Genomic DNA, 24,731 nt, shown 5'->3' on the forward strand with positions numbered 1-24,731 from the left:
ATTTTTTTTTTTTTTTTTTTTTTGAGACGGAGTTTCGCTCTTGTTGCCCAGGCTGGAGTGCAGTGGTGTGATCTCAGCTCACTGCAACCTCCGCTTCCAGGTTCAAGAGATTCTCCTACCTCAGCCTCCCAAGTAGCTGGGATTATAGGTGCCCGCCACCACGCCCAGCTAATTTTTGTATTTTTAGTAGAGATGGGGTTTTACCATGTTGGCCAGGCTGGGCTTGAACTCCTGACCTCAGGTGATCCGCCGCCTTGGCCTCCCAAAGTGCTAGGATTACAGGCATTAGCCATTGTGCCTGGCCACATTCTTTAAATTTTGAAATGTTTTATTTTAGTGTGTCTAATAATACTTGTTTCTATGAGTTTTCAGGTTTGTTTTGATCCACCAAAGAGAAAGCAGCCCTGTGCCAGTTGCTCTGCTAGCCTTTCACAGGAGAAGTGTCACTAGAATACTACAGCCCCCACAGGCTCTGCTCCACAGAAACTTAAGGCTGAAGGAGTGTCCACTGTCAGGGGCATCCTCTGTCACTATGGTGGGAAGAGAACATGGTGGGTTGCCTTTCTAAGGGATTCTTGGGCTTTCTTATTTCCATATAAATGTAGAAGCAGTCTGACAACCTCCCCACCAATAAACCTAAACAACAAAAATCTTCTAGACTTTGCAACAGCACTGAATTAATGATCAGTTGGGGAAACATTAATGTTACAAGTTTTATGAACCATGAACATAATATATCCCTCCAATATCTAGATTATTTTATATACATAGTAGCCCACATTTTCTAAGCATTTATTACATGCCAAGCACCATTAGGATGTTACATAAATTATTTCATTTAATCTTCACAATAATGCTGAGAAGGAGGCTTTAGTACTTCCGTTTCATGGATGGAGAAACTGGAGTTTAGTAAGATGGCCAAAGACCACGGTTAACCAGAGATGAGAATCAGGCACTCTACCTGCAGCCTGCAGTCTTCACCACTTTTTGACATGACCTTCCTGAGCTGATGGCTGCAGGAGCGATGGGTCTATGGATGGAGTTATTCAGGGGGAGGCAGACTTGGAGGAAAAGTCTCCCAAGATTTCCTGCATGTGCTCGCTCTCTACTGTTCAGCTTCTGTCTATCTGGATACATAATTATTTGTCCAAATAGCAACTGTCCTTCTTCTACCATTTCAGGCCTTACATAGGAAGTCCTTGTAAAGAGCTGCCTGACAGCTGCCCTTCCCCAGATCCCGAATATCCTCCTGGCCAGGTGGAGCAGAGAACAGTCCCTCAGCTGGTCATGCTGAGCTCACACCCTGTAAGTCTGACCACACTAACAGCTCTGGCTTTATCTAGAACCCAGCTCCAATCACAGTCGTCTCTGGCCCTAATCTCATGAGGAATGCAGGACCCATTTAGAGAGGAAGCCTCTGTCAGGCATCAGGAGAGAAACAGAACTTCCCAGAGCTCATCCACGGGGAATGAGAGCAGGGTAAGTGCAGCCTTTGTGATTCTCTCTCTCTGCCCTCTGTAGGATGGCTGCTCCATGAGGTCAAGACTGGGTCTTCTCCCTCCTCCCCCTTTACCGATGCCTGGTCTCACGGGGCTAGTTTTGACCCCCAAGCTATGGCATCATCGACCTCCCTCCCAGCTCCTGGCTCTCGGCCTAAGAAGCCTCTAGGCAAGATGGCTGGTGAGTGGAACCGGACTCGCGACTCTGCTGTGTTCCTGAGTGTAGTGCTCAGTCTCCATAGGGCGTGGTGGGAGGCCTGCCTGGTTCAGACTCAGAGAGAGACGCAGGAAACGGGGGGAACTCCCGACCTGACTTCAGGGCCTGGACGCATGGTGGAGAGTGAGGAGGGGAGGCCTGCGTCAGCTCAGCCAGATCTTGATCCTTTTGGCTCAGAGGTTTTCCAAGCCTGCTCAGCTAGCTTTCCCAGCCTGGAAACCCCTGTGCTGAGGGCTTAACACTGTCTCTCGTTGTGTAAATCTTTGTTCCAGAACCATCTGGAGGAGAAGCCAAGCAGAGAGAAAATGAATCAATCCCCACCACAACTATCTGTCCTTATTAAAGGCTGGGGAAGCTGGGTTTTCATCTCCTTACGGAGTCCCTACAACACCCCTGACACTGCATTCTCAGTGAACTTTCAGCACCTAAGACAAACCCATTTTACAGATGAGGCAATGGAGACACAGACTAATTTGCTGAAGGTCATACAGAAAGTGAGCCACAGTCAGAACCGTGTCCCTGACTGCAGACTGTGGGTTCTGAATCGCGAGGCTCTCCGCTCCTCAGCGCTCTGAGCACTAGCCTCTTCCCCATCTGGTGACAATCTAGGATTTCTTGGGGCCAAACAGATGCCAGTCCTCCATGCCCCTTCCTTCCTGTATAGGTAGCCCTTCCTAATCTAAGTCCACCTCCCCTCGGTGCTGGAAGTGGGCTCTGGGACTGATGGATCCTTCTCGCCTAACGTAGCTCTGCCTGCAGACTCCCGGGTGGCTGACTAGTCAGCTCTAGTGGGAAGTTCTGCTTAAGGTGGGCTGGGGGTACCAGGTATCAAAGAGCCTGGGAGTAGTGCAAGGCCACTTCTCTTAACCAGGCTGGTGGGACAATCTCACATAAGGATTCCAGAGTTCTGACATGCGTCCAAAACCTTTACCTTTAGAAGGCATTTTTAGGCAAGTCCCAAAGGATATACAAAAATAGTGAAGTGTGGGGCGCGGTGGCTCACGCCTGTAATCCCAGCACTTTGGGAGGCTGAGGTAGGCAGATCATGAGGTCAGAAGTTCAAGACCAGCCTGACCGACATGGTGAAATCCCATCTCTACTGAAAATACAAAAATTAGCCAGGGGTGGTGGTATGCACCTGTAATCCCAGCTACTCAGGAGGCTGAAGCAGGAGAGTTGTTTGAACCTGGGAGGCGGAGGTTGCAGTGAGCCAAGATCACGCCACTGCACTCCAGACTGGGTGAGAGTGAGACTCTGTCTCAAAACAAAACAAAAAAATAGTGGAGCAACAGGTTTCTGAGAATACAATGTTTCCCAGTGCAGGGAAGCGGACTGCAGTCTGTCTGCCTCGCTGTGAGGTGGGCTCCTCCCTGTGTGGGCAGTGAGAAGGCACCTGTTAAGAAGACACAGGCCTGAGTGGTGTTTCTCCCCCACAGACTGGTTCAGGCAGACCCTGCTGAAGAAGCCCAAGAAGAGGCCGGACTCCCCAGAAAGCACCTCCAGCGATACTTCACAGCCTCCCTCACAGGACAGACTATCCCCAAGCCTCAGCTTAGTCACGTCTCCCAGCCTGCCACCCACACACGCCAGTGACAGCGGCAGTAGTCGCTGGAGCAAAGACTATGACGTCTGCATGTGCCACAGTGAGGAAGACCTGGTGGCTGCCCAGAACCTGGTCTCCTACCTGGAAGGCAGCACCGCCAGCCTGCGCTGCTTCCTGCAGCTCCGGGATGCAACCCCAGGTGGTGCTATCGTGTCCGAGCTGTGCCAGGCACTGAACAATAGTCACTGCCGTGTGCTGCTCATCACGCCGGGCTTCCTTCAGGACCCCTGGTGCAAGTACCAGATGCTGCAGGCCCTGACCGAGGCCCCAGGGGCTGAGGGCTGCACCATCCCCCTGCTGTCGGGCCTCAGCAGAGATGCCTACCCACCTGAGCTCCGATTCATGTACTACGTCGATGGCAGGGGCCCTGATGGTGGCTTTCGCCAAGTCAAAGAAGCTGTCATGCGTTGTAAGCTACTACAGGAGGGAGAAGGGAAACGGGATTCAGCCACAGTATCTGATCTACTTTGACTTTTAGGAGACAGCCCTGTAGCCTAGTAGTTCAAAGTGCAGCCTCTGGAAAAGGCCGTCAGGATTTGTATCCTGGCTCCTGCACTTATTAACCCATAAAAAGTAACTTGAGCAAGTTACTTACCCCCTCTGTGCCTTGGTTTCCTCACTGACCACCACGTTTCCATTGCTATGAAATGAGAACAGTATATAGACTGAGGGCTCAGAACATGGCCTAGCACATGTATTCATAATGGGCAGAGCCTAGCACAAATCAGGTCCTCAGTAAGTTATTAGCTAGTAGTAGTAACAGTAATAGCATTGCGTTTCTCTGAGATCAGGCTGGAGATGTCCATCAAGAGCTGGGAAGGTGCCAGGAGGGACATTGGTTTATTAAGGCAAAATGATGCAAAATAATAGGAAAGAAGTGCATATGAGTGTATCTGGGGAGGGCCATGCTATTGCAGTAGGTTTGGAAGTGTGGTAGTAGATAAAAAGGTAGAAGAGGCAGGACCTGTTGGGGAAAACAGATGCTGGGTTTGGGAAGGGTGACAATGCTGTGACTGGTCTCTTTCAGATCTGCAGACACTCAGTTGACACGTTTTATATCATGGGACCCCAGAAGTTGGAGTAAAGCTGGAAATAGAAAACCCACGCAGGGCCTTGGATTCCCACAGATGTCACAAGAGGTATAGGGAGCGAGTCTGCAGCGCTTTGCCCGTGTCCCTGCGATCACAGCACCCATCAGGCTTCCATTACTGTGGGCTCCCTAAGAAGACCATGGAGAGGTTGGGGACTCCCCCAGGAAGGCCATGAAGCTGGGGATTCCCCCTAGGAAAGCCACGAGGAAGCTGGGGACTCCCCAAGAAAGCCATGAGGAAGCCAGAAACTGGAGGTGGTAGGAGGTGGTGCTGACCAATGGTGGCCAGCAGGGCTCATATCCTGCGTAACTGGACAAGAAGCCTGGCGCACACTTCTGTCTTCCCCTGGAACTGGGTACTGGCGTACGCTGGTATCCGTCCTAAAGAGGTGACTCACCTGACGGATCAGCCAGAAGCCTAGATTGCAGACCTCACCATGGATGGTCTTCCCAGTTGCCTGGGGAAACCCTGGAATGGGCGTCAGGAGAAAGCAAGAGGAATCCAGCCCTTCACACTCACACTACTCTGTTCCTCTTTCCAGAGACGTCGATTCACTTCAGAAAGCTGTGAGGAAGACGCAGTCCGCACTGCACTGTATTTTGTGTTTATTGCCTAAGCGCCATTAAAGACACAAACCTAGAAGCCATGCTGAATGTGGGGGTGAGGTGGTGGAGGGAGCCAGTGAAGAGATGGGAAGCCAGGGCTCAGGGTTCAACGCCTTCACCTGAGATCACAAGCCCACGGATGCTGTGACATCTGAGAGCTTCATCCGTGGTCTGGCTAAAGCTGATACTTTCACAGTCACCATCTTCACCTTTGGACTGGGAAGAATCAGCATTTTTCTTCTGACAGATGACGGTATTCCTTATAGGACAGGCAAGGTTTCATTCATCTGTTCTCAGTAAGTTTGTTTCTGAACTGAAATGAATTTCATTATTTCCTCCAACATGTACTTTTGTGCCCCCTCTCTCACTTCTCCCTATCATGATCCCTCTTTTGCTGAAAAAAAGTTTTATTATTTTTTCTATCTTTAGTGCTAGAAAGAGAAAATTTATTTTTTAAATTATAAATTATTTTGCCGGGCACCATGGCTCACACCTGTAATCTCAGCACTTGGGGAGGCCAAGGCGGGTGGATCACGTGAGGTCAGGAGTTCAAGACCAGCCTGGCCAATATGGCGAAACCCCGTCTCTACTAAAAATACAAAAATTAGCTGGGTGTGGTGGCGGGCGCCTGTAATCCCAACTACTCAGGAGGTTGAGGCAGAAGAATTGCTTGAACCTGGGAGGTGGAGGTTGCAGTGAGCCAAAATCACGCCACTGCACTCCAGCCTGGGCAACTGAGCAAGACCCTGTCTAAAAAAAAAAAAAGGCCAGGTGTAGTGGTTCATGCCTGTAATACCAGCACTTTGGGAGGCCGAGGTGGGCAGATCACAAGGTCAAGAGATCGAGACCATCCTGGCCAACATGGTGAAACCCCGTCTCTACCAAAAATATAAAAATTAGTTGGGTGTGGTGGCGCAGGCCTGTAGTCCCAGGTACTTGGGAGGCTGAGGCAGTAGAATTGCTTGAATCCAGGAGACAGAGGTTGCAGTGAACCAAGATCGCACCACTGCACTCCAGCCTGGGTAACAAAGCGAGACTCCATCTCAAAAAAAAAAAAAAAAAACCAAAAAATTATTTTATTATACACAAAAGGATTAACAAATAATATGTCCACTCATGTGCCGACCACCCAGTTTAAGAAGCAAAATCTTATCATCTCTTATAGTGGTCCCTTTGTGCCCTGAATTGCACTCCCCACTCCCCCACCAGAAATAACCAATATTTTGAATTTTGAACTTCTTGCTTTTAGCTTTTCTGTATACATTTACCACATATGTATGCACCCCCACCAGCATATTGTTTAGTTTTACATGGTTTTATACTTTATGTAAACAGCATTACAGTGTCTGTATTCTGCAGATTCCTTTCCTTTTCACCAAATGTTTGTGAGATTTATCCATGTGGATGGATGACACGCCAGTTATTAATAATATACTTTCATCCCATGATGTAAATATGCCACCATTTAGTTACACATTCTTCTCCAAATGGATATTTGTTGTTCCTAGGTTTTTGCTATTAAAAACAATGAGCCTCTGAACTTTTTTGTACATTTTCGCAAGCAAGATTTTCTAGGATTTAGCCTAGAAGATCCTGCTGATTCTCCTGCCTAAGCCTGGGATTACAGGCATGCACCACCACACCCGGCTAATTTTTGTATTTTTAGTAGAGATGGGGTTTCACCATATTGGCCAGTCTGGTCTTGAACTTCTGACCTCAGGTGATCCACCGGCCTTGGCCTCCCAAAATGGGATTACAGGCGTGAACCACCATGCCCAGCCTAAAATATTTTACCTTTTACTTTGTGCTTTTTGTGTTTTACTCAGGAAGTCCTCCGGACATCTGTATATTTTCTTCTGTCTTTAATCCACCTGGATTTTCTGTTTGGGTTTTTGTTTTCTTTAGTCAAAGATCCAATTCTTTTTTTTATTTGAATAACCATCATTTACTGACTAGGCCATCCTTACCCCACCCCTACTGATGATGATGTCACTGCTGTCACATATTATCATATATTGGGGGCTGTTACTGGGTTCTCCAGTCTCCTCCCTTTATCTGTTTGTGTAACCCTGTGCTGAGGCCACACTGGCTTGTTTACTGATGTTTTTAATAAGCCTGGACGATTTGTAGGTCAATTCTTCCTGCTCTTCTTATACATCAAAAATCACTTTAACTTTTCTTGTTCCTTTACTCTTCCATATAAATTGTTTATTCAACCATCACGTTCCAGGAAAAAGCCTGTTAGTATTTTTATTGGACTTACATGGAATTTATAGATTTATTTTGAAAAAACAGATATGTTTATGAGTCTTTCTACTCATAAAAATAGTATGTCTCCATATACTTATATCTTTAAGTGTATTTCAATAAAGCTTTCTATGTTTTCCACATTGGTCAGCTCCTCTTTTTATTAGAATTATTCCCTACCATTTCATATTTTCTGTTGCTGTTGTAAAGGGTAATTTTACATTTTTATCTATTACTGATATAAAGAATTGTAATTTATTTCACATATCGATCTAGTATTAAACAGCATGCTGAATTACTTAATTCTATACGATTATAAACTTTGCAGGGTCTTGCAGTTGCCCAGGCTGAAGTGCAGTGGCGTGATCATGGCTCACCACTGCCTCGACCTCCTGGGCCCAAGCCATGATTCTCCTACCTCAGCCCTCTGAGTAGCTGGGACCACAGGCCTGTGCCACAACTCCTGACTAATTTATTTGTACTTTTTGTAGAGATGGGGTTTCGCCATGTTGCCCAGACTGGTCTTGAACTCCTGGGCTCAAACCATCTGCCTGCCTGGGCTTCCCAAAGTGCTGGGATGATAGGCTTGAGCCACCACTCCTGTCCTGTCGGATTTTCTATAAACAGTCATACAATTTGCAAAACAAAATAAAAACTTTAGTTCCTTTTGTGGCTCCTAAGGCCTCCAATAAAACAAAGTGACAATAGCAGCCATCCTTGTCTCATTCCTTCCTTAAAAGGAATGCTTCACACACTTCTGCACTAAATGTGTGCGTTGTAGGTTTTCTGATACATAATTTTTTCTTTCCCTTTTTTTTTTTTTTTTTTGAGACAGAGTCTTGCTCTGTCTCCCAGGCTGGAGTGCCGTGGTGCGACCTTGGCTCACTGCAACCTTTGCCTCCCGGGTTCAAGCAATTCTCCTGCCTCAGCCTCCCAAGTAGCTGGAACTACAGGTGCGTGCCACCACAACAGGATAATTTTTTGTATTTTTAGTACAGACAGGGTTTTACCGTGTTAGCCAGGAGGGTCTTGATCTCCTGACCTCACAAACCACCCACCTCGGCCTCCCAAAGTGCTGGAATTACAGGTGTGAGCTACTGCGCCCAGCTTTGTTTTATTATTTGAAGAATTTAAGATTGGAATTAATTGCTCCTCAAATGTTTGTTAGACTCATCTGTAATACCATTTGGGCCTAGAATAGTCTCTGTTTTTTTTGAGATGGAATCTTGCTCTATTGCCCAGGCCTGAGTGCAGTGGGATTACAGGTGTGAGCCACCACGCCCGGCCAGAATATTCTTTATTGTAAAATTTAAAGCTGTAATTTCAATGTCTTGAAGAGTTACAGATCTATTTAGATTTTCCATTTCTCCTGGAGTCCATTTGGTATAAAAGTCAGTAAAGACTACAAGACCAGTTTAAGTAGATATTTCAGTCTGAGTGTCCTGGATCATGTACACAATCATGAATGTGAAGTCTGTCTGCATGAAGAATCATCTGTGGTTATAAATTCTTAGGAGGTTTTTTCCTTCTTCCCTCTGGGACAACGGTTGAAGCAGGCAAGTTTCCTAATCACCTTCTCTCCTTTAGTAGGGCAGCATTTTTCTTTTTAAAAAATAGTTGGTTGGGTGCAGTGGCTCAAGCCTGTAATCCCAGCACTTTGGGAGGCCGAGACGGGCGGATCACGAGGTCAGGAGATCGAGACCATCCTGGCGAACACGGTGAAACCCCGTCTCTACTAAAACATACGAAAAACTAGCCTGGCGAGGTGGCGGGCACCTGTAGTCCCAGCTACTCGGGAGGCTGAGGCAGGAGAATGGCATAAACCCGGGAGGCGGAGCTTGCAGTGAGTTGAGATCCGGCCACTGCACTCCAGCCTGGGCGACAGAGCGAGACTCCGTCTCAAAAAAAAAAAAAAAAAAATAGTTGGCCTGGCCAGGCACAGTGGCCTATACTCCTAGCACTTTGGGAGGCCAAGGCGAGATCACCCAAGGTCAGGAGTTCAAGACCAGCCTGACCAACATGGCGAACCCTGTCTCTACTAAACATACAAAAAAATTAGCCATGCGTGGTGGGCGCCTGTAATCCCAGCTATTCAGGAGGCTGATGCACGAGAATTGCTTGAACTGGGGCGGCGGAGGTTGCAGTGCAGCGAGATCGTGCCACTGTACTCCAGCCTGGGCGACAGAGCGAGACTCCATATCCAAAAAGTAAAAAATAAAAAAAATTGTTGGCCCCTTCATTGAGTTGGTGGACCTTCAGGGATCTTAGCTCTATGGAAAGTTCTGTATCTTAATTCCTCTTTCAGACATAAGCTCAGGTCTTGTCTCTTGTCCCTTGAATCATGTGCTAGATGTCTAGAGATCAGCAGTGGCCCTTAAAATAGCTTTCACCTTAAAAATCCCCTTACCACTCTATAGATTCAAACTCCCGCATCATTTCGGTTCCTGCAATTTTTACTTTTTTGAGAGCTCAGCAACGTAACTAAAAGAATGTTTTAGTTATGTTCGGGTAGTTTTGTAGCTGACTTGTTTTCAGTTTAGTCTGTCATAATTACTGAAATGGAAGTGGGAAGTATCCAGTCCTTCTTTAGACTAAAAAAGAAAAGATTTGGGAGGTTTTTTTTTTTTTTTTTGAGACACAGTCTCGCTCTGTCACTCAGGCTGGAGCGCAGTGGCACAATCTTGGCTCATTACAACCTCCGCCTCCAGGTTGAAGCCATTCTCCTGCCTCAGCCTCCCGAGTAGCTGGAATTATAGGTGCCTGCTGCCACACTCAGCTAATTTTTGTATTTTTAATAGAGATGGGTTTCATCATGTTAGCCAGGCTAGTCTCAAACTCCTGACCTCAGGAGATCCACTGCCTTGGCCTCCCAAAGTGCTGGGATTACAGGCATGAGCCACTGCACCTGGCATGGGAGAAATTTTAAGATTTCTAAAAAACTAAACAATTGAACAGGGCTTTATAATAAATGAGTAACCTAATATAGCATTGTCTAGTAGAACTTCCTTTGATAATGAAAATGTTCTCCATCTGTGCTCATATGGTAGCCACTGGTCACAAGTGGCTATCAAGCACTTGCTAAGTGGCTAGTGTAACTGAGGAACTGAATCTTCACTGTGCTACCATAAAGATTCCTTTCACTCTGAGGTCTGGTATTTAATAGAACTTCTGGTAGCTGAGGCTTCCTATGAGCTCATCCTTTCCTGGAAACAGGCATTCTTTTTTTTTATAGACAAAGCCTCACTCCCTTGCTCAGGCTGGAGTGCAGTGGTGTGATTATAGCTCACTGCAGCCCCAAACTCCTGGGCTGCAGTGATCCTCCCACCTCAGCCTCCTGAGTAGCTGGGACTACAGTTGTAAGCCCCCATGTGGGACATGAGCCAGACTTTTTGAAGAGTAGAATTCTGGTTTTATATTTTAATCAAAATTATACCCATATTGTTGAATTTTGCCGCTAATGAATACATTCCTCTACTATTTCATTTCAAATGTTTCTCTTTTGCTCATTATATTTTAGCTACACAGGTCATTCCTTTTTTTTGAGACGGAGTCTTGCTCTGTCACCCAGGTTGAAGTGCAGTGGCGCGATCTTGGCTCATTGCAACCTGCACTTCCTGAGTTCAAGTGATTCTCCTGCGTCAGCCTCCCAGGTAGCTGGGATTACAGGTGCATACCACCACACCCAGCTAATTTTTATATTTTTAGTAGAGACTATATTTCACCATGTTGGCCAAGCTGGTCTCAAACTCCGGACCTGAAGTGATCCGCCTGCCTCGGCCTCCCAAAGTGCTGGGATTACAGGTGTGAGCCACTGTGCCCAGCAGTCATTCCTATTTTTTAAAAAATGTCAAGTACATTACTGCTCTAGGGTCTTTGACAGCTAATATTTACTCTGCCTGGGCTCTTCATATGGCTGGTATGGCTGGTTCCTTCTCATTCAAGTCTCAGCTCAAATGTCACCTTTTGAGAGGCTGACCACAATCATCTTATCTAAAGGGCTTGGCCAGGCATGGTGACGCATGCCTGTAATTCTAACACTTTGGGAGGTGGGCAGGTCACCTGAAGTCAGGAGTTTGAGACCAGCCTGGCCAAAAGCAAAACCCCGTCTCTACTAAAAATACAAAAATTAGCCAGGTGTGCTAGTGTATGCCTGTAATCCCAGCTACTCCGGAGGCTGAGGCAGGAGAGTTGCTTGAACCTGGGAGGCGAAGGTTGCAGTGAGCCAAAATTGCGCCACTGTACTCCAGCCTGGGTGACAGAGTGAGACTCTGTCCCAAATTAAAAAAAAAAAGCAGGGGAGTCCTATCCCCAGGCTCTTTCACACTGTCCAGTTTTGTTCTATTAATAGTACTTGGCCCGGCACAGTGGCTCATGCCTGTAATCCCAGCACTTTGGGAGGCTGAGGCAGGCAGATCACAAGGATCAGGAGATCGAGACCATCCTGGCTAACACGGTGAAACCCTGTCTCTACTAAAAACACAAAAAATTAGCCGGGTGTGGTGGCAGGCACCTGTAGTCCCAGCTACTGGGGAGGCTGAGGCAGGAGAATGGTGTGAACCCAGGAGGTGGAGCTTGCAGTGAGCTGAGATTGCACCACTGCACTCCAGCCTGGGTGACAGGGGAAAACAAAACAAAACAAAACAAAAAAAAACACCATACACAGCACTTAATCATTATCTTGTTTACTTCACATACCGCATTTGAATATACAGTTTATGAAAGAAGAGGCCTCACTGTCTTGCTCAGAACTAATAGTGGCTGGCACATGGAAAATGGAGACCTGGAGAGGTTAAGAGACTTTTCCAAAGTTGCACACAGCTAGTCAATGTTGGGGACCGACTTCATGGCTCTCAATTCTGGGCTCTTTTTGTAAAAACGTAGCTACTTTGGCAGCGTGCGGTGGCTCACACCTGTAATCCCAGCACTTTGGGAGGCCCAGGTGGGCAGATCATGACGTCAGGAGTTCAAGACCAGCCTGGCCAACACAGTGAAACCCTGACTCTACTAAAAATACAAAAAATTAGCTGGGCGTAGTGGCACGCCCCTGTAATCCCAACTACTCAGGAGGCTGAGGCAGGAGAATGGCTTGAACCTGGGAGGCAGAGGTTGCAGTGAGCCTGGGTGACAGATCCTAAGTCTCTCCTAATAATGCTTTCTGCATCACAAAAAAAGCAGTCTTTTATCCAACTCCTAATCTATATTTCTGGTAGAAGTAATCCAAAAATCAAACTAACACATGGTACACTTTGTTACTGACCAAAACTGACTGTAAGTTGCATCTTGTTGCTAATGTTGAAAATGGCAAAAACTGTCCCATTAGATCTGTCTGAAAACCTAAACTCAAATCACTGGCAAAAATAATGTGTGGCTGACTGAAACGATGTAACTCTTTTTTTTTTTTTTTTTGAGACGGAGTCTCGCTCTGTCGCCAGGCTGGGGTGCAGTGGTGCTCTCTGGGCTCACTGCAGCACTCCGCCTCCTGTGTTGCAAGCGATTCTCCCGCCTCAGCCTCCGAGGAGCTGGGACTACAGGCGCCGGCCACCACGCCCGGGTAATTTTTTAGTTTTTGTATTTTTAGTAGACACAAGGTTTCACCATGTTGGCCATGATGGTCTCGATATCTTAACCTCGTGATCCGCCACCTCGACCTCTCAAAGGGCTGGGATTACAGGCGTGAGCCACCGCGCCTGGCCGTAGGTACCAACTCTGGACAAAATTTAGATCTGTTAAATAACACCAGCGAAAAACGCGCTAACCAGAAACGTCACTAAAGAAACCCTCAATAGCAGAAGTTACAAGTAATAATTTTATACAACAACAACAAAAAAAGAGAGAAACGAAACCCTGGGAGGCGAATCATACTGCAAATCATAACCCCGCGTAGCAGGGCAGAAATACAGGCCAACTAGATAGAGAGGAGGGGGATGCCTCCAGCCCGGAAATAAGTGGGTGATGGAAATGGTTCTTCTGGCCCTATTCGTTTACCTTTCTTGTCAGCAGAAAAGTGCTGAGTCTACAAAGTAAAAAACTGATCACGATGAAAATTTCTGCAAAGTAATTAAAATGGGAGAAAAATGGAAATGACTTAAATACTCGGTATAAAAAATCGACCAAGGAATAAAATGGGTTCACGGATTTGCGTCAGAAATGTTGCTTCCCTTATAATTGGTCAACGTCGGTGAAACTATGATTAAAATGTCAGTATTCAAACAAGGCCTCCAACACTCCCGTGGCCCAAGGGGGTCTTCGGCTCCCACCCCGGGGCGTGGGCCTGGGGGTCCCTCTTCACTGCGCAGCCACTTCTAGCCCGCCGCTTTCGGGACTCGCAACCTTCTTTTCCCTTCCCTGAGGGCCGGCCAGCACCACAACGGGGCCAAAGGCAGTAACTTGGTTGAAAGGCGCGCCCTGGGACAGGTCTGCGGGCTCCGCTTTGCGCTGCACGCAGCCCGCTGTAGCGGGTGCCAGAGCAGGGTACGCCGGGAGTTAGCAGCCCAGCCAGGCCGCTAGGCTCGGCCGAGGGGCGGGGCCGGCGCAGGGCGCGCAGGCGCACACCGCCTCCCAGGCAGCATGGCGGACGCAGCTCCTCAACTCGGCAAGAGAAAGCGTGAATTGGACGTGGAGGAGGCCCACGCCGCCAGCACAGTAGAAAAGGAAGCAGGAGTTGGAAATGGTACCTGTGCTCCTGTCCGCTTACCATTCTCCGGCTTCAGAGTGCAGAAAGTGCTGAGGGAGTCTGCGCGGGACAAAATCATTTTCCTACACGGGAAGGTACCAGGAGGCAACCCCTGAGGCGGGATGCGGGAAGCGGTGAACCAATCATCGCCTCGGAGGCGGATTTTTTTTCCGGATCTCGGCCGGAAAATACCAATCATTATCACTCGGGGGAGGTGGGAGTGCGCCACTAGAATGCATAGAGGGGCGGTAAAAGGCGGCAAGATTGCCCTTGAAATTAAGGCAATAAACACATCTAGCTGTAATTTTTCTAATGTCTCTTTCAGTAGAAATATCTACTAGGAGAGTGTATTGCAGATTAAAGATCGCATGTTACATTCCCCAAGCCGTTCATCATCCATTTATGTATATAGGGACTAGGAACCCAGTAAATATTAGATGTCTTGCTCATCCCTGTCCCTGGAAACATGTCCCCCAGTCCATGAGAGTGTAGGAGATGTGATCTCCGCCTTACACGACTTCAGCCCTAACAGAACAATATGTTATAATTGTTAATTCAGTTCTACACACGCGCTTTCATACATGCCACACACTAACCTAGGTCCTGGGGATGTGGAGATGAAAGTTACCTGATCTTCAGGACTACGGAATATTTCTGGCGAGACAGATAAAGCTTGCTCCAATACCAACGTGCTCAGTAGTCTGGCAGGGGCTGAGGAGAGATGGAGACCATTCCAGGAACTAGTGAGGAGGCCTAGCCAGGGCAGGTATGGGGGTTCCCCAGAACTACTAGCAGGAACTCTCACCTTTGGGAGGATCGGGGAACCTTGGCCTAGGCTTCCATGCCTCTGTATCTGTTTTTTTGTTTTGTTTTGATTGATTTATTTATTTTGAGACGGAGTCTCTTCTCTGTGTCGCCCAGGCTAGAGAGCAGTGGTGTGATCACTGCAACCTCCATCTCCCGAGTTCAAGTGATTCTCCTGCCTCAGCCTCCCGAGTAGCTGGGATTACAGGTGCCCGCCACCATGCCCAGCTAATTTTTGTATTTTTAGTAGCAACGGGGTTTCACCATGTTGGCCAGGCTGGTCTTGAACTCCTGACCTCAGGTGATCCGCCCGCCTCTGCCTCCCAAAGTGCTGGGATTATAGGCGTGAGCCACGGCGCCCAGCCTTATTTTTTATTTATTTATTTTTTGTATGAGGTTCTGTCTGGTTTTCTCAGCCCAGCTGTCCTCAGTGTGCAGCACCTGTTGAAGGTGTTAGCCATGAGAGCCTTTGAGCTAGGAGTCACTTGGGAGACCCAGGTTCTAGTTTCTGTTTCAGTGCTGACTGTTCGTGTGACCTTGGGCAAGTCACTCAAGATCTGTTTTTCATCTTTTCTTCTGAAATGGGGAGAACTTGACAGAAGTCTTGTAAGCCTAAAATGGAAGACAACTGAGAAGCCTTGTATTCTGGGGAAGAAAGGTGTGAGAGCTGCCACAAGGATTTGGGTGGAGATGCCTTCTCTGGCTAGGCACGGTGGCTCACGCCTGTAATCGCAGCACTTTGGGAGGCCAAGGCAGGCGGGTCATTTGAGATTGGGGGTTCAAGACCAGCCTGGCCAACATGGTGAAACCCTGTCTCTACTAAAAATACAAAAATTAGCCAGGTGTGGTGACATGCGCTTGTAATCCCAGCTACTTGGGAGGCTATGGCAGGAGAATTGCTCGAACCCAGGAGGTGGAGGTTGCAGTGAGCCGAGATTGCGCCATTGCACTCCAGCCTGGGCGACAGAGCAAGACTCCACCTCAAAAAAAAAAAAAAAAAAAAAAAAAGAGAGATGCCTTCTCTGAGAAAAGAAATGTGAGTGCCATTGGCTAGACTTCCCAAAAGGAAGACTTCAGGGAAGGAAATCCCAAGTACTTTCAAAGTTGATTTCAAAGGCCCTGGGAGCTTCTGTCTCTGCTCTCCAGAGTCTCATTGTGGTTCTGCCCTTGAGCCCACTGATGATGCCTCTACCCACAGGTGAATGAGTCCTCTGGGGATGGGAATGGAGAGGATGCCGTTGTGATCCTGGAGAAGACACCATTTCAGGTGGAACAGGTGGCTCAGCTCCTGACAGGCAGCCCTGAGCTCCAGTTGCAGTTCTCCAACGATATCTACAGCACCTATCACTTGTTCCCTCCAAGACAACTGAGTGGTGAGCAAGAGGTGGCCAAGGTGGCTGTATGGAGGGTGAATGGGATGGTGGGAAATTAGGTGGTGTAGTGACCAGACTTTCTATTTGCATATTCTAGTACAATAGAGAGACTTCCTCCCTAGTGGACATTTGGCCGTCGGGGAAGACATTTTTGGTTGTCAAGGATGGGGGGTGGTGGTGGGGTGTTACTTCTGGCATCTAGTGGGTGGAGACCAAGAATGCTGCTAAACACCTTACAATATACAGGACAGGCTCCCACAGCAAAGTAATGCCAATAGTGCTGAAACTCAGAAACCTGGCCAGGTGGGGTGGCCTTCGCCCGTAATCCCAGCACTTTGGGAGGCCAAGGTAGGCAGATCACCTGAGGTCGGGAGTTCGAGACCAGACTCTTGGCCAACATGGTGAAACCTCATCTGTACTAAAAATACAAAATTTAGCCAAGGTGGTGGTACTCACCTGTAATCCCAGCTACTTGGGAGGCTGAGGTGGGAGACTCACTTGAACCCAGGAGGCAGAGGTTGCAGTGAGCCGAGATTGTACCACTGCACTCCAGCCTGGGTGACAGAGCAAAACCCTGTCTCAAAAAAAAAAAAAAAAGAGAAACCTTGTTCTAGTGTAGTATGTTTTAGGGAGAGAGTGTGATTCATGGGACAGAATAATAGATTTTTTTTTTTTTTGGAAATGGAGTCTTGCTCTGTCGCCCAGGCTGGAGTGCAATGGCGCAATATCGGCTCACTGCAACCTCCGCCTCACAGATTCAAGCAATTCTCCTGCCTTGGCCTCCCAAGTAGCTGGGATTATAGACGCCTGCCACCATGCCCGGCTAATTTTTGTATTTTTAGTAGAGACGGGGTCTCCATCATAGCCAGTCTGGTCTTGAACTTCTGACCTTGTGATCCACCTGTCTTGGCCTCCCAAAGTGCTGGAATTACAGGTGTGAGCCACCATGCCCGGCCAGAATAATAGATTAATCTACTAATTGAATGATAAAAATTGTCAGCACTTAGGAAATCCTTACTATTGTGCCAGTTAGCATTCCCAGTAATCTACATGTATTATTAACACAGTTAATCCTCAAAACAGCCCTCTTGTGAGAGGACTTTACAAGTAAGGAAACTGGCTTTTGAAAGGTTAAATAACTTGTCCAAAATCACACAGCCAGTAGGTGGCAGGAAAGCTAAGGTTTTTCAGTAGACTGGAGTCTTGCTCACCATACTCATTCTGTGGGCCGGCCAGCGTGTCGGGTGCTGCGAAAATCAGTCACTTCCCTGAAGGAACCTACTTTCTGGTGGGAGAGACAGCTAGTGTGATCAAGGGGGATGGGAGAGAAGGGCAGGAATTCATGGGTTAAAAGGCAGAGATTTGTTTTTCATTGCAAGCATTTCTTAATTTATTACAAAGAATATTCCATGCCAAAAGCCAGGTGTGACATGGGCATTTTTTCTCAAGATGGTTAGATTTTGTAGGCAGCTTTGTTAGAAACATGAGGGAGACTGGTTGACCTTAAAGATTCTTTCCAACCAGCAAATTCTGTAATCTGTTTTACAGCACATGGTGACTTTGTCATATCCTTCTGTCTTTTTGTTTGCCCTCCAGCATTTAATAGCAGTCTGGCTTTACAGCTATCCTGCCCCACAGTTTTTGATAGATAATCTTTTCTGCGCTCCATGAATGGGTGCTATTATTGTCCCTTGGAAATATATGTGAACACTTGATGGTGAGACAAGCAAACCTTTCATGACTTAATGCAAAACAGCCTTGTCTTCCATTGAGCAAAAGCCAGATTAATTGGTACAAGTTGATGGAAATGGACAGCTGTATTTACTTTCTCAGGCATTGACATTTAAGCAAATGTATTCCTCAGCACAGGGCGGCAGAAGCATGACAGAAGGCACTGTGGCCAAACACAACTTGGGGTGGCCCCCACATTACAGGCTCTGAGGCTGTTATTTTACTGCCACACCCTTTCCCTCACCTTCCGAAATCCCTCTACCTACCCTCCCCACCCTTGGCCAAAACTCAGAAGGTTCTGTCCCACAGATCGACCCTGTGGAATTCACAGGCTCTCCCCTTTATTTTCCCAGTACTTCTGTGGCACTGCACACAAGTGGAGGTAGTCCCTGCCCGCTCCTTCTGTTTCTATTGTCTTTTCCAAGATAAGCACTGAAAGAGGCAGTGCGTTATTGGCCCACCACAAGTCCTTGTTCCCACTCAGAACCCCAGGTGTCTCCATAATTCTTTCCCCAGGGCCACCCCCACCCACCTGCGAGCCTCAGATGTTAGTTCACTTTTTCCTGCCTTCATTTTTTTTTTTTTTTTTTTGAGACGGAGTTTCACTCTTGTTGCTCAGACTGGAGTACAATGGCGCATTCTCGGCTCACTGCAACCTTCGCCTCCCAGGTTCAAGTGATTCTCCTACCTCAGCCTCCCGAGTAGCTGGAATTTACAGGTGCATGCCACCATGCCCAGCTAATTTTTGTATTTTTAGTAGAGATGGGGTTTCAGCATGTTAGCCAGGCTGGTCACGAACTCCTGACCTCAGGTGATCCAAAGTGCTGGGATTACAGATGTGAGCCACTGCCCCTGGCCTTCCTGCCTTCTTGGCATAGAAGTCATCCCTCAGTATCCACTGGGGATTGATTCCAGGACCCTCCTCAGATACTAAAATCTACGGATGCTCAAGTCCCTGATATAAAATGGTGTAGTATTTGCATGTACCCTAAGCACATCCTCCCATATACTTTAAATCATCTCTAGGTTACTTAACTACCTGCTACAATGTAAATGCTATGTAAATAGTTGTTGTACCATGTTTTTAGGTAATAATGACAAGAAAAGTCTGTACGTGTTCAGTATAGACGCAATGTCCTTCTTTTTTAAAGCATTTTTAATCTTCATTTGATTGAATCCACAGATACGGAACCCACAATACAGAGGGCCGACTGTACATGTGGTGCCTTGCACTCCTGCTTTCCTACCAAAACTAGGGATGGGGATTTGGAAGTCACAGCGGTTTGCTTCAGGGCCCAGTTGCTCCCTTGTTTAGCTGCACGCCTTGTCCCTGGGTGATATTCAAGGTGAGGGTTGGCAAACTTTTTCTGTCGAAAACCGAAGAGTGAATATTTTAGGCCTTGTGAGGCACAAATGGTCTCTGTCTCCTTTTCTTCTTTTCCTCCCATCTCCCTCCCCAACCCCTTCTTCTTCTGCCTTTTCCGCCTTCTCCTTCCTTCTTCTTTTTCTCAACCCCTGTGAAAATGAAAATATCACTCTTGGTTTGCCGACTGTACAGATAGAGGCCCAGCTGGCTATAGTTTGTTAACCTCTGTTCCAGATTTTTACCACTCAAAGTGTGGTTTGTGAACCAGCAGTATTGGCACCACCTGGGAGTCTGGTAGACACAGAATCTGCGCCCTGTTTCAGAGTACAGAACCACTGGAGTCTGCACTTTAGCACAACTCCCTGGTCAGCCATAAGAACGTACAGCTTTGAGAGGCACTAGTCTTTTAAAAAACACCATCTGTGTGCCTCCGACGCCCACCTTTATTTCCCCATCCCTGACCTAAGAACTCCAGGCTCGTATTGAAATAAACCTCTCCTTGACATCTCCATTTGGAGGTCTCATAGTTGCAATTCACGAATCCGATGCACGAATGTACTTAAAAGCACTGAGCACCTATTAAGCAGTAGCTGCTATTATTAGTCTCATGTGCCAGGCCCTACGCCGCGTACCGTAGCTTCAGAGATGAGTGACATACCATCCTTGTCCTCACAGTCTTGTTTGGGGTCGGGGTGGAGACACAGTGGTGAAAAGCAGAGAGTTTGGTCACTGCCTGGATATAAGGAGTGAGGTCCTTGAAGGTTGGAGCCATGTCACCCATATTGTGCTTTCAGTAAGTGAAGAATGAACCCACAAACTGACCTGTGTCGATTCTTTTCCCGTGGGCTGGGCATTCCACAGCCACAAGGTGGCAGCATTGCCAAAATAGTCCTGTGGCCACGCCAGCTGTCCCCTGTGTGGGAAGACCGCTAAGTCAGCGCCTGGGACCTCCCTCTCCAGTCCCAGCCTTGGAGTCAATCAACGCTGCCCACCCCAAGGGCCCTGAATGTGCAGTTCCTGCAGCCTCAGCTGTCTGTCCCCCTGCATGGTTGCTCCTTTGAGTTTTTCTGCTGTCTTTGGCTGCTTCTCTAGATCTCCTTTCTAGAATACTGTTTGCCTAGGGGAGCCCCCACCCCTCATTTCTGAGCTGGCCACAGTGGAAATCATGGGCTCAGCTGGTTTTTTTCTGGTATTGCTCTGGTCATTGGCAACTTTCTTTTTCTCTCAAGCCTGGAGGTTTCGCAGTCTCCTCATTCATTTATCCCCTCCACGTTCTCAGCTCCTGTGAGCCACTCATCCTGCCGGCTGCCGTGTCTGTCCCAATGACATAATGGAGAGAGCATGGGCTTTAGGAGTTAGTCATGCTGGGGCACTCATGCTTTCTCATGGTGTGCACTGGGGCAGCAACGTGCTGTTTCTGAGTTTTAGCACAGCGCCAGTGCTGAGAACAAGCCTCACGTCAGACAGACCTGGGTGCGAATCCTGGCTTTGCCATTTGCTAACCATGAGGACCTGGGACATTTCTTTATTCACTTAACACATGTGAAGTGTCTGCTATGTGCCAGCTACTCTAGTAGAAGTGCGGTCTGTGTTGGTGAAGATAACCAATGTCTCCCTGTCTCTGCAGTTCTAGTGGGGAAGGCAGACAGCAAACAAGGAAGCAGATGCCTGAGTGACCATGAGCAGGAGAGAGCCTACTCAGACCAGGGCTCTAGGAGGGCTCTCTGCAGTGGAGATGACACCCAGGCCGAGACCTGAAGGATAGGAAGAAAGCTAGCCGTGCAAAGAGGGGAGAACACTCGGCTGAGGAGCAGCACGTGTTCTGGGGAAGGAAAGAAGAACAGAAATGAGGCTGTTATGTCGGGAGTGACGGGGGGGGGGGGATGGTGGCAGTGGTGTGTGCTACAGATGAAGCTGGGGAAGTAGCTTCAGTTATTTTCTCTGTTAAATTAGGTTAGAAACTGAACTTACCTCAGTAGGACAGTTACGAAACAGATAAGGAAGTTTTCACAACGTTCTTTAGCCACTGCCCGCAGTGAGAGATACGTTTCACTTTATGGTCTATTACACATGGACAAACAGACATGAATAGAAGTGAAACTTTATTTATTTATTTAGTTTGTTCGTTTGTTTTTGAAAGGAGTTTCGTGCTTCTCATCCGGGCTAGAGTGAAATGGCACAATCTTGGCTCACTGCAACCTCCGCCTCCCAGGTTCAAGCCATTCTCCTGCCTCAGCCTCCTGAGTAGCTGGGACTACAGGCACCCAGAAGTGAAACTTTAAACAATACTTACCCATCCACTATGACATACTGTCTAGTATTTTCTATCTAGTTTCAGTCTTATTGGTTTCCTTTTTCATTTTTTAATTTTTACAATTATTCATTTATTTTTGAGGCAGAATCTCTCTCACCCAGGCTGGAGTGCAGTGGTGTGATCTCGGCTCACTGCAACCTCCGCCTCCGGGATTCAAGCCGTTCTCCTGCCTCAGCCTCCTAAGTAGCTGGGACTACAGGCACCTGCCACCACGCCCAGCTATTTTTTTGTATTTTTAATAGAGATGGGGTTTCACCACATTGGCCAGGCTGGTCTCAAACTCCTGATCTCAGGTGATCCGCCTGCTTTGGCCACTCAGAGTGCTGGGATTACAGGAGTGAGCCACCACGCCCAGCTGGTTTCCTTTTTTAAAATGCTGGTCTTAATCCCCTAAATTGACTTCATGGCCACTGTCCTGGATTAGGACCCATTAAGAGAAGGCGTATAGAGCATGTGGCACAGTAGCTGGCATATGGTCTGCATCCAATCAGTGTAATTATGGTGTTGCCTGGAATTTTTTTCTAACTGTCAATTGATGTGAGCTTTAAATAGAATAATATATATAACATGGAAAAGTGACTGGCTCTGCCCATGGGTAGGTTTCCTTTCTTCTTCCGGTTGCTGTGTGGCACATGTCTGGAGCTAGTGGCCTGAAGGCTGGCATCTGAGAGCTTCCTCTGACCCTCTAGGCGGGGCAGGGCCTGCGTCTCCTTTCTGTCATAGCTGTCACCCTGCGGCCTGTCAATGAGCTCTTTCATTGCGGTCTGTTCTCTTTTACCTGGGGAAGAAGTTGGAGATAGCAGGGAGAGGGGTGTGACTCAGAAATCCCGGCTACCTCTTAAAAGGCCAATTGTTTCCCCTTGTAAACCAGGAGGTGGAATCTCAAGTTCAGAAGAGGAGACAGGCATTTGTGAGTGAGGCCAGGGCGGGGAGCAGAGGGATGGGATCCTGGGAATCACGTCTCTGGTTGCAGAGAACTCCCGGTACTGTAGCCACAGGCCAGGGTTTTCTGCCCTGTGCTATTTGCAGAGGCAGAACCCAGACCTCCTGAGGGAGGGGTGAGGACTTGTTTGGAAGGAGCATTTTAAAAGACAAGCCATTCTCCAAAGAGTTTGCTTGGTAGCATTGTTAATGATACAACAAACTAGAAACAAATAACAGTAGAGTAGGTAGATGGACCGAGGTATAGCCCTACAGTGCCTCTCTACAGCAGTGAAAATGAACTACAGCTGCCTGTATCAATGAAGGATAAATCTCACCATGTAGGGCAAGAAAAGCAAGACACAGAATACACATGGTGTGATTCCAATGGTACGAAGTTGAAAGACAAGCAGAACTGAACAGTATACTGCTTAGGGATGCATACACGTGTAATAAGACTATGACGACAAAAAGGAAATGATTAACCCCCCAATCAGGGAGGTGATTATCCCTGGTCGGGGTGGGGCTGGACAGAGAGAATGTAAAAATTTCTGGTTATATTCTGTTTCTTGGATTGTGTGTTCTGAGCATATGTATTCTTTTTATTTTACTTAGGCCTTTAAGTGGTACATATTTTATATACACACACACCCATGTTTTATATGTACAATGTATTTCACAGTTGAGAGTTAAGACAAATTGGCAGGTCCTTAGATGGACTAGAAAAATCATCCCATGAATTTCAAGGGCTCCATCCTCCTTCTGAAGTATGGTTTTCAGTCACAGTTCTGAAAGTGAAGGTATTTGGTTTCAGCCTCCTACTTCTAGGTTTGGGGCATTTGTGGACTTTCGCTTCTGCATGCTTCCCCTTCTCTGGGGTGTGGGGGTGACTGGGCCGGCCCCTCTTCTCCCCGATGATTGTTGTTCTCTTCTTCGTGTCCGTATGTCCTCAGTGTTTTTCTCCCACTTATAAACAAGAACACACGTATTTGGTTTTCTGTTCCTGCCTTAGTTGGCTTAGGATAATGGCCTCTAGCTCCATCCATGTTGCAGCAAACGACATAATCTCACTTTCTTATGGCTGTATAGTATTCCATGGTGTGTATGTAGCACATTTCTTTATCCAGTCTAGATGTTGGTGTGGATGCATGCAGTGAAAAGGGAACACTTCTACCCTGTTAGTGAGAATGGAAACTAGTACAACCGTTACAGGAAGCAGTGTGGAGACTCCTTAAAGAACTAAAAGTAGATCTGTTTGATCCAGCAGTCCCACTACTAGGTATCTACCCAGAGGAACAGAAGTCGTTATATGAAAAAGACAATTGCACATGCATGTTTATAGCAGCACAACTTGCAATTGCAAAAATACGGAACCAACCCAAATGTCCATCAATCAACAAGTGAATAAAGAAAATGTGGTATATATAATACCATGGAATACTACTCAGCCATAAAAAGGAATGAAATAATGGCATTTGCAGCAATCTGGATGGAATTGGAGAATATTATTCTAAGTCAAATAACTCTGGAATGGAAAACCAAACATCGTATGTTCTCATTCATATGTGGGAGCTAAACTATCAGGATGAAAGGCATAAGAATGATACATGGGACTTAAGGGAAAGGGTGGGGAGTGGTGAGGGATAAAAGACTACACAGTAGGTACAATGTACGCTGCTCAGGTGATGCGTGCATCAGAATCTCAGAAATCACCACTAAAGAACTTATTTATGTAAGTTCCTACCTGTTCCCAAAAAACCTATTGAAATAAAAAAAATAAGAAATTTTAAAAAATTGCTCTACCATAAAGACACATGCACATATATGTTCATTGTAGAACTATTCATGATAGCAAAGACATGGAATCAACCTAAATGCCCACTTGAGGGTGGAGGGTTGGAGGAGTGGGAGGATCAAAAAACTTGCTGTCAGGTGTTATGCTTATTACCTGGGTGATGAAATAGTTTCTATGCCAAACCCCTGCGAGACAGTTTACCTGTAAACAAAGCTGTACATGTACCCTTTTACCTAAAATAAAAGTTAAAAAATAAAAAGAATATTTCTGGGCCGGGTGCAGTAGCTCATGCCTGTAACTCCAGCAATTTGGGAGGCCAAGGCAGGCAGATCACTTGAGGTCAGGAGTTCGAGACCAGCCTGGCCAACATGGTGAAACCCTTTCTCTACTAAAAATACAAAAATTATCTGGGTGTGGTGGCACGTGCCTGTAGTTCCAACTACCCAGGAGGCTGAAGTTGGAGGATTGCTTGAGCTCAGGAGATCAAGGCGG

General features: G+C 47.1%; 3 protein-coding genes and 1 long non-coding RNA gene across 13 annotated transcripts in view; 2 read left to right on the forward strand and 2 right to left on the reverse strand.

Moving 5' to 3' along the window:
- Positions 1-2,878, reverse strand: part of LOC111540314 — a 14,162-nt gene extending 11,284 nt beyond the window's left edge. Inside the window, exon 1 of one of the 2 annotated variants that reach the window (XR_002730936.2) lies at positions 2,855-2,878. The gene's annotated coding sequence lies outside the window, so the exon portion shown is untranslated. The remainder of the gene's footprint in view (positions 1-2,854) is intronic. The other variant, XR_002730934.2, reaches the window with a different exon arrangement.
- Positions 1-5,356, forward strand: part of TIRAP (TIR domain containing adaptor protein) — an 11,776-nt gene extending 6,420 nt beyond the window's left edge. For 2 of the 9 annotated variants that reach the window (XM_023208603.3, XM_023208605.2), the window contains exons 2-4: positions 1,182-1,305; positions 1,522-1,680; positions 3,153-3,909. In XM_023208603.3, the coding sequence (XP_023064371.1) occupies positions 1,614-1,680; positions 3,153-3,790 (705 nt within the window). In that variant the 5' untranslated portion in view covers positions 1,182-1,305; positions 1,522-1,613 and the 3' untranslated portion in view covers positions 3,791-3,909. Of the gene's footprint in view, positions 1-372; positions 1,480-1,521; positions 1,681-3,152; positions 3,910-4,346 lie in introns of those variants that run through there. The other 7 variants (XM_023208607.3, XM_023208606.3, XM_031936670.1 and 4 more) reach the window with 6 other exon arrangements.
- On the reverse strand, positions 4,981-14,068 carry LOC111540315. Its single transcript, XR_002730937.1, has 2 exons — positions 13,957-14,068; positions 4,981-5,274 (listed from the first exon to the last, which is right to left on the reverse strand). It is a non-coding gene; the product is annotated as an uncharacterized LOC111540315 (long non-coding RNA).
- Positions 12,857-24,731, forward strand: part of DCPS (decapping enzyme, scavenger) — a 41,389-nt gene continuing 29,514 nt past the window's right edge. The window contains 2 exon segments of the mRNA XM_023208599.3: positions 12,857-14,030; positions 15,938-16,112. Coding sequence (XP_023064367.1) covers positions 13,830-14,030; positions 15,938-16,112 — 376 coding nt within the window. The 5' untranslated portion in view covers positions 12,857-13,829.

Source organism: Piliocolobus tephrosceles, chromosome 13 (genome assembly GCF_002776525.5).
Source record: "Piliocolobus tephrosceles isolate RC106 chromosome 13, ASM277652v3, whole genome shotgun sequence".
Classification (NCBI taxonomy): Eukaryota; Metazoa; Chordata; class Mammalia; order Primates; family Cercopithecidae; genus Piliocolobus; species Piliocolobus tephrosceles.